This window comes from Epinephelus lanceolatus, chromosome 15, assembly GCF_041903045.1.
Source record: "Epinephelus lanceolatus isolate andai-2023 chromosome 15, ASM4190304v1, whole genome shotgun sequence".
NCBI lineage: Eukaryota > Metazoa > Chordata > Actinopteri > Perciformes > Serranidae > Epinephelus > Epinephelus lanceolatus.
The window spans coordinates 7,722,863-7,736,828 of record NC_135748.1 but is presented as its reverse complement, the minus strand read 5'-3'; the positions used below and the strand labels follow the sequence as shown (position 1 = coordinate 7,736,828).

The following is a 13,966-nucleotide window of genomic DNA, read 5'->3' as shown; positions in this document are numbered from 1 at the left end:
AATGGCTACATCCCCGCAAGATCAAACACCGCAAAAGTTAGTAAAGGACGTGTTGAAAACTGCTACACAACCGGAGGTGGTAGGGCGGGACTTCAGCGGGTGGCTCGTTCCACCCAATGAGAGGCTGATCTATGCAGCAAACTTCCGCCCACTCAGACTAACAAATCAGTAGAAGTAGTAACTGCTTTCTGGCTAAAGGCTGCATTGTTCAAGTGCAGGGTTGTGCTTTATTGCCTGTCGTGTTCATTTTGAATGAATCAGCTTTTTAAGATTTAAAAGACTTTTAAAATTTAAAATGCATGCAAAATTTTAAAGTGGACAAGGCTAATCTATTACACCACAGGACAGTCTCTCATAACTTAATCAGCTCTAATCATCTTCTTCAAATCCAATCTTGTGGTACTCTCTCTCTCTCCGTATTTACACTGGCGGTCTGGCGAAAGGCAAAGCCTCTTGAAGGTAGAGGTTAGGAGCTAAAAAGAAATGTAAAAAACTGCAAAGATGTCTTAAGCTACTTTCTCATATGAACTCCGGAGAATGTCCCAAGAATCAGGTACATCCCTGTCGCACATGTAGCACACAAGACATCCTTTGTGTCAGACACTATCTTATTGGAAATACTCCGTTTCGTTTAGGCAAGGGGTAGTGCCTGGGTAGAGCGTGCAGGAGGCAGCACATGACACATATTACACCGCAGCCATGTAGTTGGTTCGCAATTTGGTCATAAACAACAGAGTTTATTGATGTTCTTTGAATTTATCTGACGATTTCTGCTTTGGCCCTTACCAACAGAAGTCCCCAGATCTTGTCATCTTTCCAGTGAGACATTTTTGTTGGCCTATTCATCTAAATGACCCTTTTTTCACCATGGACTTTTTTTTTTTTTTTTGGTTTTGCCCCAGCCGCATGATAGAAATGTCATTATGTGATTCTCCGAACTTTCTAATTACTTGCTCTATTCACCTATAGGCTCAATCAGACATTACACACACTCTCTACCAGGGAGCTGGCAGGGTAATATCCATTAATGTTTGATCCATCTGATTCAGCCATTTGCTTTCTCACATCCTCTTGGTAACGTCTAAATAATTTTAGGTTTGCAGTACATGTGTAAAATGGGCTTTAGTCAGCTGATCCAATCTGGGAACTGGCTTAATGTTATACTGGCTGTGCTCTGAAACAAATATATCAAAGCCGTTCCTTCACAAGATGTCAGTTCATCACATGTGTGCATCATTAAAGACAGAACAGCCAGTGTAGGTTGACTATTAAGGGAGTCATGTCTAAAGGAGAGACACACATTCATGTTTCCCTCCCCTGTCCCTCTGTGGGGCATCATGTCACTTCCTCCTGGGAGCTGAAAGTCATAGGATCTTCATAAGTTTTTCCACCTGCTCCTCTGCCTCTGGTGTGAGGCCCGCCGGAGCAAACTGACAGGAGTCAAAGCCTCCATGTTGATTCAGCTTCCTCTCATCCAAAGCATTCCCTGAGGAACAGATCCTGTGTGTGGGACAGGGTGGGTAGGGGGTGGATGTGGCCTGGAGCAATCCATACAACGTGTTTAAGTTCATATAGAACTGACTGAAGTCATGCTGTATAACTTTGTTGATTTAAAGTGGCAAGACTGGTGAAAAGTTGTCATCCTGGGTCAAACAGGAAGCTGTATCTTTTCACCTTCTGTGGTCTCTGTATCAGGTCTATAAACCAGAGTGTAGTAGGGCATTCCCACTCATTCCCATAGGACCTTTTCAAACAGTACACAAGCCATGCTGCAGAGGGAAAGGGTTAAGAAAACATACACACTCTCACTTTGATGTCCACTGTTCACTCACCTATGTATAGCCACAAGAACACATAAGAAAATATTGATACATCCAAAAAAAGACCATTGAAGTCCCAGTTTAGTGGAAGTCACGTGGCATGAAAAACTTCTTAGTCAATGAAGAACAGAGTATTGCTTTGCATCTGGTAAGCTGGACTAGTGCTGTGTCTCAAATCAGATAATAGTACACTCACATGCAGTACACTGTAAATTTTGACATTGTTTTATCACAAATCAAACACGGCTGTTGCGCACTTAATGGAAATAATCAAAGACAGTTTTTCTGCTTATGCTAGCGAATTGCAACCGAGCGGAGAATTATCGCATTGTTGTATTATAAAGTTAACATTTGTCACTCACCAAAATATATGCTTGCTGTACTGTATCTGCTTGTTTGCCCCCTTGTATTCTTCCTTCATTATTTATTGTTTTAAAAAAGAATTTACTTTCACAACACATTATGAATGTCCATGACTCAGACCGGCTGGCTCTATCACCAGCTAATCTATCGAGTTGATGATAGCTACCGCATTTAGCAAATACTCACAACTTCAACGTCAATCATCCGACCACAAATCTAATATTATAATCTTCTACAGTAAAGATGACAATTTAACATGCATCAGCACCAAACCCGAGACCATATAGTTCATGCCACAACACATGTACGTTAATGCCTGATGATAAAATGTGCTGCTGTTAGCTAACTTGCAAGCTAACGTTACCATTCGCGTTACCATATCCAGTACAGAATTAAAATAAACAAACAAATGGCTAATATCCAACAACAGTTTAACAGTTGTGAAAAATACACATGTATATTTAATGCTTCAGTGTTCACTAGTGCTGAATGACCAGAGAGAACACAGTAAAAAGAATGTTGCATTTGCTTTTGCTCAAGGTGTAGAAAACCTACAACAGAATGCACTGCAGCACAACAGAGCAATAAACGCTCCCACTGGTAGGTGACATGCAAGTTGCAAGTTAATGGTCTTACCCAGATAGCACACATACATCTGGCCGACCTCGGCCTAAGGACGACATATCGGCCCTTGATTTATAACGTCTGACAAGTGTCGGCCACATGGGTGGATATATTTAAATTTAATACTCTTTTGTCCCAGCTCATCAAACATCTCTGTTACGTTGGCTTTGGGTCGGCCCATACCTGCCCACATACGAAAGTCACCACGGAAGGCAGAATTTCATGTCCACGGTCTTTGTTTGGAACTGAGCTTGCAGGTTGCAGCATCTCAGTGCAGTTGATTTCAAGTAAGCTAATTGGAATAAATTGGCAGATTGATTGTTCTGTGACCGTTCAAAGAGGTTCCTGAGTGGTGAGGCACAACTGGGTGTATAGCTTAGCACAGGTCCCCAACACCTAATCTTTTGTTAGCTGTTAGCTAGTTTAGCTCATGTTAGCTAACACGCTACAACTTTTCATTTTATTTTCCCTAGTTGACGTTATCTGCTTATCTGGTTATCGTGAGCACTCGTTTTGGGTTAAAAGTGGAAGTGCTCGGAGCTGCAACCTGATCTCACAGAAATATGTGAAATGACCACGACCTCTTAACACCGCATTCCGTGGTGGCAGCACATAATGGGTTGAAATTACGTGCTGCCACCACGAAAACAATGCCAATGTAAAGTCAATTAGGATCCTCTCCCGTGGTGGACACACGGATTCCCTGATTCAATCACGTCACGTCAACCTCGTTTTCCTCAATGATATCTTTAACATTCCTGTGCACACACAAAAACGCGGAAGTGTCCTTGATAACTCAACAATATGACAGGTTAATGTCAAGGCCATAAAATAAAATAAATGTATTTTGCCAGCTTTTGATAGCGTAGGGCTTTAAGAGCATTGTGCTGTGGGCGGATGGGGCGCGTTCCACTACTGTTTTGTAGCTGCTGTCCGCCGTCTGTGGGCTTCATTCCATTTCAGATTGCCATACGTCTGCCGTAACTGAATCCAGACGCCACTAATAAATAAATAAATAAGATAAAAATAAGGCTGAGCACAGAAGAACCAGAGAGGAAACACCATCACATGGAGCCGTCTGCCCCTGGCAACCCGGCCACCCTCCACTCCACCAGGGGAGAGTGGACCCCAAGCCAGCGCCACAGAACGGCTGCCCCGCTGGTTATATGTCCGACCGTGGCAGCTGTCACACAAACCGCTGCTGAAAATTATACATTTTGATACAGGTAGGCTATATACATATTGCAAAACTCTGTAAAAGTACACCAAAGCATATTTTTGTTTCCAAATATTTATTTGAAAACGAAACCATTCATACGGTCGATATAAAACATTTTGTTAGTAATAAAAAACAAATGTAATCTCAATGTGACCATGCCAGCCGGCGGGACTGTGGCTGAACCACTTCCAATGTTCATTCATTCATTCATTCATTCAATCGCGTGTTCAGTGTGTGTGTGTGTGTGTGTGTGTGTGTGTGTGTGTGTGTGTGTCAGAGAGGAGTATCAATAAAAAAAAAGTAATTATTTCGGTGTTTATTTCTTTTATTCTTCCGTTTTTTTAATTAAAATGCGTAATATAGCCAACAATATTATAGACCAAATGTTAATCTAATTATTATTGTAGAATGTATTTAGCAAATCACCACTCTCAACTGGAGACAGCAGCAAAAAAAAAAAAAAAAAGGCATTATAAAAAGCCGACAAATCGTGTTAATTAATTGATGTGAGACGTTGAAGAGGTTGTCTCCTATAGTCTGTAATTTTTTTTTTTTTTTTTTTATCATAACTTCTCGGAAATTACTCAAAAGTAGAACATGCTAAAAGTAAATACAATAATAGGCTAAATAGTATCTAAGCAATAATAAAGTGTCTAAACAATAATAAATATTATCTAAGTTATCTATTAGGCTACCATTCCACTCTGTAAATAGATTTTAAAATTTCAATATGATTTTAATATTATTTTTGCTTATTTCATTATTGTTATTATTGGTTTACTTGTTAGTAGTATTGTATTGTCTGAGGATGACTCATTTTACTAACTATCTACAGTAAAAAAGATAAAAACAAGCAAAGAAACAAACAAAACTCATTTTATACACGGGGCCTTCAAAGTGCTCTCTGAAACTACACCTGGCATGGCTTGTGTCCAAAAAATGAAAAAATCTAAACTTTGTCATAGAGCTAAACCAAATACATCATTGGAAAGGTCTCAACCTGGAGAGTGACATATGTCAGTATGAAGATTCTACATGGCTCCTGCTTTCAGCCATTGACCTTTGAACCTTGACCTCAGTGCATGTTTGAGGGCTTATAACTCAGCGACTAAAGGGGGTACAGACATGGGACCAACTGGGTCCGTGTATATTTTGGCAATTGGATTTTCCATTCTGAAACGGGTATTAAAAAACAAAAAACGAGTGGTTATTTGATTTTCGTTTTAAAATACAAAAATTAAAATTGAAATACAAGGCGTTTTTTCTTTTCATGATCAAAAGGGATATACGAAATTTTAAAAATGGTTCGATTTTCATTTTCTATTTAGAATAACAAAAAATAAAATCAGTAAGAGACAGAAACGAAAAAAGGTCCGCTTTTTTCATTTTCTGAGACCGGATGTGGTCATCAGCAAGAGCGCCAAATATGTGTGCCAGTGTGTCCAGTCCTGTCGGATCCTAGGCTAGTGATAAACGCAAGGTAAAATGTCTTTGGAACCCTACTGTGAAGTTATTTTAGACATGGCAAAAGAGGGCCTGTCATCCGCGGAAATATCTGCACGTATTTCGCAAGAAAGTGGGGGTGGAAGAGGGTTTTCTGAAAGAAATGTGAGGAAATTTTGCGCTGACCATGGCTGCAGCTTAATGGGACTCTCCGACGCACATTTGGAGTTAGAGGTGGCAAAAGCTATAACCGAGGTATACATCTTCTCTTCATGACTTAGATGTTTCTTTCTGTGTGCGTGTGTGTGTGAGAGCGAACGTGTTTATGCATACATACACATACACACTATGTCCGCATCTCTTCAAGGATTATGCAGGATTATAATCACAAATAGTTAATAAATCACAATAAAGAGCCTCAGCCTACCATCACTTTTAAGTAATCATCAGGGGTGGAAGTAATTCATTACAAATACTCAAATTACTGTAATTAAGTCGTTTTTTGGGATACGTGTACTTTTATGAGTAGATTTTCAAGTCTGTACTTTGACCTTTACTTAAGTATTCATTTCACCATGTAATCTACTTAGTTACTTTTGAAATCATAGTTGAGTACTGAGTACAATTCCAAACCTTTTATCTTCATTTCTGTATGTGGACGAAAAACAAAACAAAACAAAAAAAAAGGATGTTAATGATTGATCTTTAATTGATTTTGTGTTAAGAATTTAACCAGTTAAAAATGTATTCATGGATATTAAATCAATAGTCGTGGCAGTAAATGCACCTCATCTAATTTTGTTTTGTTTTTTATGAATACATTGTACTTTTATTGGAGTATTTTTCTAACACCAGTACTTTTACTTGTAATTGAGTAATATTTTAGCAATGTAATAGTACTTGTACTTGAGTACTGATTTTCAGTACTCTTTCCACCACTGGTAATCATAGTCAGCATACATGTAAACCTTACTACACTCCACAAACCACACACACAAACTGCCCTGTCTAATGTCATGATAAACATATATCAGCAGGTGTGATTTTTGAATGTGGAAATCATGTTAATTTGTTATTTTCAAGACAGGACCTACATATGGGAGAAGAATGATGAAGGGGTGTCTCGCCATGAAAGGAGTGCATGCTGCAGAGACACGAATTGGATCAGTGCTCAGAACTATGCATCAGCCTTACCATGAAGCAAGGCGTCAGGCATGTTACTGTCTCAGCCTTCATATTTTACATCATCAAACTTGTGTAATTTGTGTCTAACTATGAGCTTGTGTGTGTGTGTTTTGGTGCTTGTTTAGCTGCAGTTACATAGCACAAGATTTAAAAAATTCATGTTTTTATCGTATAACCAGATCAAGTGCCCTAATTTATTTTTAATTTTCATTTTGACAGAGATAGTACAAATAGACATGGTTACATTTCTAAAACTTTTAACTGATGCAGTATATGATTAATGGGATTTTTTTATACTGTGAAGTAGTTACATTTTTCTCTCTTTTAGGGTGCCCGCAATCTCAACCCTGTACCATATCATGCTGAATACATGGGACACAAGATTCATATGGACCAGAATGAAAAACTGGCCATGTTTGGAGTCACCCGTGTTTTAGCCCTTGATGGCTTCAGCAAAAAGGTTGTTGCTCATTCTACTATGCCAATAAAAAACAACCTTACCATCTATGAAGATGTTTTCAGGTAATAGTCTATGTATTGCTGTGTACAGTAAAGGGATATTCTGTCATTTTTTCAGTGTAGACATGAGTGTAGTCTCTTTCTGGTTTTAAAGGCTGCTTTACAGTAAAAGGATGCATCTTTAGGAATTTATTAGACTGTGGTAGCTGTTCTATTCTCTGCCTCTACCTGCTTGATCATCATATCCACTAATGAGTCTTTATTAAAAATATCTTATGTGTAAATATCTTAGGAAAGCAACAGTAGTCAAAATATCAACATTGTGGTATTCAAAGATATTTGATATTTGATTTTTTCCCTATTGCCTAGCCCTACGTCCCACTAGTGTTTTGCACTGGTCATTTGCAGACACTTGTCTATATTCTTAAACTCTTAAACCCCTAAACCTCAGCCCCACCTATCAGTTATGCCATTCAGATGGTGGAGTGAAAAGAGAGGCTGCAAATAACAAAAAAAACAACATATTGTTAACAAATAAATTAGACTGTCCCTTTCAAGCCATTGAAATAGTTGTACATATTGCATAACTACCACATTCATGATAAACTGTGACTAAATGATACCTGCTGAACATCATTGTTATAAGTCATTTTTACTGAGAATATCTGATTTGGAATGGTGAAGTCTTAAAATGGACTTTTTCATCCAATAGGCCTGCAGTACTTGCCCATGGTATCTGGGACCAGGTGCGAGCTGATCATGGCAAGGAGTTTTATTTGACGCTCTTCATGCAGGAGCTGCTGTCATCTCATCGCTACAATCAGGAGAGAAGGCCTTATTTACAGACTTCATCCACAAAGGTACATTTTTATAGTTTGTGTGGTTGCTTCAGCAACACACTACTTGTTGTATGCCTGCCTTTATTATCATTACTATTATGGTGACTTCAGCAGGTATTCTTGCATACATTTTATTATTACTATGCCTTCCAAATTTTAGAGTTAACATGATATTAAACACATTACCTTTTGCCAAGAAGGGGTTTATTTTTTTTTAATCTGGTTATTTATTTTACTTAAAACAACTGCAGAAGCAACTACACTGTAGTTATTCAAATTTTATATTCTAGTTATGTGATGAGCATTGTTTTTTTTATCAAACTTTGGGAAAATTTAAAAACAGTAAATTTACTAGCTCATCCATAATACCCAGATAGATGGTCAGCATGCAGATTTCCTGGTAAATGTGCATATTGACTGCTGAGTCAGTAAATTTACAGATTCAGGACAGGAATTCTGCAAATGACCATTTTTCCTGAATGGACCATAACACATTTTTCATTAACACACCAGAACAAATTGAATGATATCTAATCTTTCTTGCAAATTCAGAATCATATAGTTGAACGAATCTGGCCTGAAGTCAACAACCGTGTCAACTATCCACTGAAGACAGCCTTACTGCAGTTGGAGGATCAAGAGGAACTAGACATGAACGATGGCCTTGTGAGATACTGTGTATCCAACCTGACTGTTCAGTTGTGCCAGATTGGTCTCACAAGACTGGTGGACTCATGGAATTCTCACCGCATTCCAGGTGAAATAAACCAGTGTTGCGAAGATTAGAATAATTACAGCAAGCACTTTGAAGTTTCAAGAACTGAACTGATTTCTTTATTTTACAGGTAAAGGTGTACCAAACAACTTGGCTGGCAGTGGCTGTCCCAAAAAAATCCCACAGGAGCTGCTGCCTCATTCAGTTGAAGCAGCAGACCTTTACAGCCAACAGCTTGGATCCTCATTGACAACACATTCTACTTTTGGAATTGATCCATTTTCAACTGAACAGGACAAACTAACAGTTGAGAATCAGTTTGCAGAGAAATATTCAGACATTTCAGTCTTGTTCTCGAGAGCAGTGAACGAGGACTTCGCCCCATACAAAGAAGCAGTGCTCTATCTCATAACAACAACTCAGCGCAATGTGTGAAAAGACATTTGCTGTATTTGAACTTAGTAGACCTTTACAGCTGGGATCCTCACTGACAACACATTCTACTTTTGGAGTTGATCTATTTTCAACAGAACAGGACAAACTTGAGAGTTGAAAATCAGTTTGCAGAGAAATATTCAGACATTTCAGAATTCTCTAGAGCAGTGGACAACAACATGGCTCCATACAAAGAGGCACTGCTCTCTCATAACCACAACTTTAAAGAATGTAAATTAGTAACTATAACAATTAACTGGTGGCAATGGATGTTTGGTAAAGATAAATGTTAATCTCACTAAAACAGTGAACAGTAATATGATGTCATCCAGCCCAAACATGTAAATGAATTCACATTACTAGTACAAGAACTCTGACCCAAATACAACAGAACACAACATGCCTACAGTATTTGAGTATGAAAGTGCAAAATGTTACTCCTCTTCAAAAAGGGATCTCAGAACAGAAAATGCCTCTGACAGACCATTAACTTCAAATATGTTGCTGCCTTCGGTGTTCCCTCTACATTTTGCACAATGCACAGAGGTCAACTGCCACTGTTCCACACATGTTTTGCAGCCATTAATGCTTCGGCAACACTCTGTGAAGACTGGCTCATCGATGAACTCTGAAACATAAAAAGAGAAAAACTAGTCCTTCTCTGTGTCCCCATCTGTCCTTAATGTGTTTTTAATGTACTGGATGACTGTGTTTTCTTCTTCTTTTTTACTGAACTTAAATGCTTCAGGGTTCCCACACATTTTTACCAACTCATTTTCAAAACTTTTCCATAATATTTTACCTCATTTACAAGACTTTATCTACATACGGTAGTTTTAAATAAGTAGGCTCACACAGTGATCAAAGGGTGCAATAATGAGGCTTTTAGTGGAGGAGAGGAGGATGAGGAAGAGAAAAGGAGATGAGAAGAGGAGGAGAAACAATAGCCATAAACAGTATATATTCGAAATTTTTCCTGTTAATTTCAAACCATTTCCAGGTCTGGAAAACAGTGTTTCTAATTTAAAAACCTTTCCAGGAATTTCAAGACTGTGGGAACCCTGACTTTTAAAAGATTCTTTGTTATTGTATTATTACACAATGGGCTGTTACACAAAGGACTGCATCAATACATGTAATAACTGTAGTGGATGAGACACCTTGGTTAGTGAATACAAAAATGTGTATTTGGAAATATTAAATTCTGGCACACACCAAATAAAATGGCTCCAAAATTATTTTAAATGTGGGGCAATACTATCTTTTGCATACTTACTCATACAAACAACACAGCAGAACCCTTGCTTGATGGCCTGTAGCTGGGACGGAGTCAGGATGACTTTTTGAGTGGTAGCCAGACTGGTGAGCCAGTACAAGCTCTTCTACTTTCTCAGTGACATCTCCAATGCCTGCAGCATCTTCATCTTTTCGGCTGTTAAAAGGAAAAAAACATAGTAGATGTGTACTGGTTGTGATTTAGTGGTTTTGGTAGTGGTGGTGGGGTGGAAGCCTGACCTTTCTGGGAGGAGGATGAGGATGGGGAGAGGAAGCGGAGGAGGAAAAACAATAGCCAAAAACAGTGTATATTTGAAACTTTTCCAAAGCATCCTGTTAATTCTAAATCATTTCCAGGTCTGGAAAACTCTTTTTTATCATTTCATAACTTTTCCAAGAATTTCATGACCATGGGAACCCTGCATAATAGATTTCATTGTTTGGACAAATAAGAGTACTATGAATGCTTAATATTACCTTGTTCTCCTCCTTTTTTTGTCCTGCAACTCCTGGAAGTCCTGTTCTCGTACAGCAAGAATCTTTCGTGCATTTTGTTTCCAGTACTGTGACCCTTTGGAGTCGGGGTGGAAACCAGGAAAAACCATTACAACTTAAGTGGTTGGTCCAGACATGAGGAATCATGTGCCATCTAATATTCAATCACTAAAGTTAATACTTAAAAAATTAAATAAAATCAAATGTACCCACCTGTTGTTCCTTCTGACTCCAAAATTGCATTCCCTTGCGCATCAGTCAACACCACAGGGTCATGATTTCCAATGGCATCTTGTACTTTTCCGATGATCCCCTGCAGGGTAGCCTCACATTCCAAAAACCGGACCACCACCGTTCTGCTGGGACTCAACCTCCCACCAACCACCTCAGCGAGGTACACTGATCTGTGAAAATTTATAAAAATAATTGCTGACACACAGAGCATTCATAATCCTGGCAATGGCTAATGATGATGTATACCAACAATAACTAGAAAATGCGGCAATGATTTTGTTGTGTTTTAAGATGTATGGAAAATACAGTACTTTGAAAAATAGTTTGTGTCTGACATTGTTTTTCCACAAAAAGAGTCAAATATATTTTATTACAATCCTTAAAATTACGTCTGTTCCTTCTACCTTATTACAAATTCCACAATCTATAAATGTACCAATATTTTTTGTCTCGAAAGTTTAACTGTTGGACACAAGATGTCTTCAAGCTTCAGGTTTCCACATCACACTCGTGTAAGCTCAACAGACTTGGCTTCCAAACTACTTGTGATTTCACAAATCATGCTCTTAGGCCCCCCTTAAACTTGGATTTTCAATAAGCACAGAGAAACATTCCACTTTCAGCAGACTAATGTGAAAACAGCCTTCTGGTGACAAACTGTATATACACATCATTCTGCACAGTGAAGCTCAAACATCCAACTGTTGGAAGAGGAGGAAAAACATTTGAGTGGAGGGGGACGTTTATATTAGGGATACACAATAAATACCTGTTCTGATAAATTATCAGCTAATATTGGCTTATCCAGCAATATCGGTCCATATCGGTCCATGTATTGGCTATACTAATAAATGATTTGACAGATTCTCACAGCATTTAATTTGAATTTGTAGACAAAATGCTCTATAAAAGTTGTACATTTGTGAAGTTTTTGGATGAACTTTACTAGAAAAACTAAGTGAAATTTTCAAGAGTTAGAACTGTTTGTTTTTGTTGCAACAATGATGTCAGATCTTTTTCAGTCATGGCTGTGAAATATTAAATCATCTATTTTCGCACACAAAATCTGAACCTTTCTGGCCCGCAGTTGTGCAGAAACTACAGATAATATGTGCTTCTTTTAAAAAATACAAATCTGAATTTATCAGTTGTCTATATCAGCTATGAGAAGCAGGTCATTATCGATTATCAGTATCAGCTGAAAAACAAAATCCAGATTGTGCATCCCTAGTTTATATTCCTTCTTCTATCTTTAGGCTGATGAACATGAAAATTTAATAATTTCTTCCTTGGCTCAGGACAAATCTACACACAAGGTTTCATACAAATCCACAAAGAACTTTTTGAGTTATTTTGCTGACAGATCGAGACATAGCAAAAACAGAAGTAGTGGAGGTAATTAAAGTTCTGTCAAAAATTTTAAAATGTGCAAAATACATGTAAATTAATGTAAATGGGTGAAATGCAAGTAGTATGAACTATTAATATACAACAACAACTAACTGCAAGGAAGGAGACAAAGAATGGCTGATAGGATCATATCAAGCATTAACTAGGTGTTTTCGCAATAAAATCTAACTGTATTTTATTTCCCTTCCCTTAATTTGTAAATTTGAAGTTATAAATTGTATCACTATCATTTAACAATGATTTAAGTTGAAGTTACCTGTGAAAGGTTTTAGAGACAGTGGCTCGAGGGGGGGCTGAGGCAGTCCGCTGTGGAGTTGAACTTGTAGTGGTTGCAGGCGTGCGCATAAATGAAAAACGTTGCCCTGTGCTATTTGCAGGTCCTGAGGTGTCCTCAGCCTCACCATGAACCTAATAATGAGTCCTTGGATTGAGGTCCAATGAGCTGAAAACACCAGATGCCCCAGGAAACAATGCCACGTTTGCGTCGTCAGTCATGTACAGACTACGAGATGAGACCTGTCAAGAAATTCATAAGTCAAATTAGAATAAATACATTTTCATTTCCGATCCTTTCTCAATGAACATTTTTCAGTGACTACCGGGGTATCTTTTCCAAACACCAGCTTTCTACATGATGATATTATTGTATGTTATAGGGGGAGGATGAAATGACAATGAATCACGGAATTAAATTGTCTCTAATTAATTTATAATCCACAAGGTTATGTGAGGTGGTGGGAGAGCGTCATACACTTCATGGCTCCGGTCAGAGAAGAGCGTTTTCAGTGACATTTTAGATCTTTACTACATATCTGTGACTTGCTACCGATAGCAGCATTAACTAAGAACATTTAAGAATCGAGAGGGAGATCAGCTCCTCTCTGTGTGACTGTGTGAACACAACTGTTGCAGTCACCACGTCAACTGTCTGTTCAATACACAGGGTAAGCTAGCTGAGTTAGCCAGTTAGCTGAGTTAGGCAGTTAGCTTATTACTATCATATTATCGTTAGCCTCAGAGAGCGACACCCTGCTTTAAAGCTAGTTGCTGGCTATACCTTGATAAATGTTACTTTATGTATTCTTTTTTTTTACCTGAAATATGCGACTGAGTTTATCAGCACTCATGTCTTCTTCCCTGAGACACACTCGCTTGTTGTTGCGAAACACGACGTACTGATCCATATCAGTCGGGTTTAAACAGCCGCAGCACCGTACTCTGTTTGGCTCCACACCTGCTGATGACCACATCCGGTCTCAGAAAATGAAAAAAACAGACCTTTTTTCGTTTCTGTCTCTTACTGATTTTATTTTTTGTTATTCTAAATAGAAAATTAAAATCAAACCATTTTTAAAATTTCGTATATCCCTTTTGGTCATGAAAAGAAAAAACGCCTTGTATTTCAATTTTAATTTTTGTATTTTAAATCGAAAATCAAATAACCACTCGT

General features: G+C 38.2%; 3 protein-coding genes across 3 annotated transcripts in view; 1 reads left to right on the top strand and 2 right to left on the bottom strand.

Moving 5' to 3' along the window:
* dapp1 (dual adaptor of phosphotyrosine and 3-phosphoinositides) overlaps nucleotides 1–13,966 on the bottom strand; it is a 579,028-nt gene that overhangs the window by 439,299 nt on the left and 125,763 nt on the right. The window lies entirely within an intron of this gene.
* LOC117249161 (uncharacterized) lies at nucleotides 5,471–9,598 on the top strand. The gene is made up of 6 exons (XM_033614579.2): nucleotides 5,471–5,724; nucleotides 6,553–6,681; nucleotides 6,983–7,176; nucleotides 7,826–7,973; nucleotides 8,505–8,709; nucleotides 8,798–9,598. The coding sequence occupies exons 1-6, from the start codon at nucleotides 5,512–5,514 to the stop codon at nucleotides 9,100–9,102; spliced, it is 1,194 nt and encodes a 397-aa protein (XP_033470470.2). The 5' UTR covers nucleotides 5,471–5,511; the 3' UTR covers nucleotides 9,103–9,598.
* LOC117249170 (uncharacterized) lies at nucleotides 8,764–13,777 on the bottom strand. Its single transcript, XM_033614602.2, has 6 exons — nucleotides 13,611–13,777; nucleotides 12,773–13,032; nucleotides 11,086–11,276; nucleotides 10,855–10,948; nucleotides 10,379–10,534; nucleotides 8,764–9,730 (listed from the first exon to the last, which is right to left on the bottom strand). The coding sequence occupies exons 2-6, from the start codon at nucleotides 12,859–12,861 to the stop codon at nucleotides 9,718–9,720; spliced, it is 543 nt and encodes a 180-aa protein (XP_033470493.2). The 5' UTR covers nucleotides 12,862–13,032; nucleotides 13,611–13,777; the 3' UTR covers nucleotides 8,764–9,717.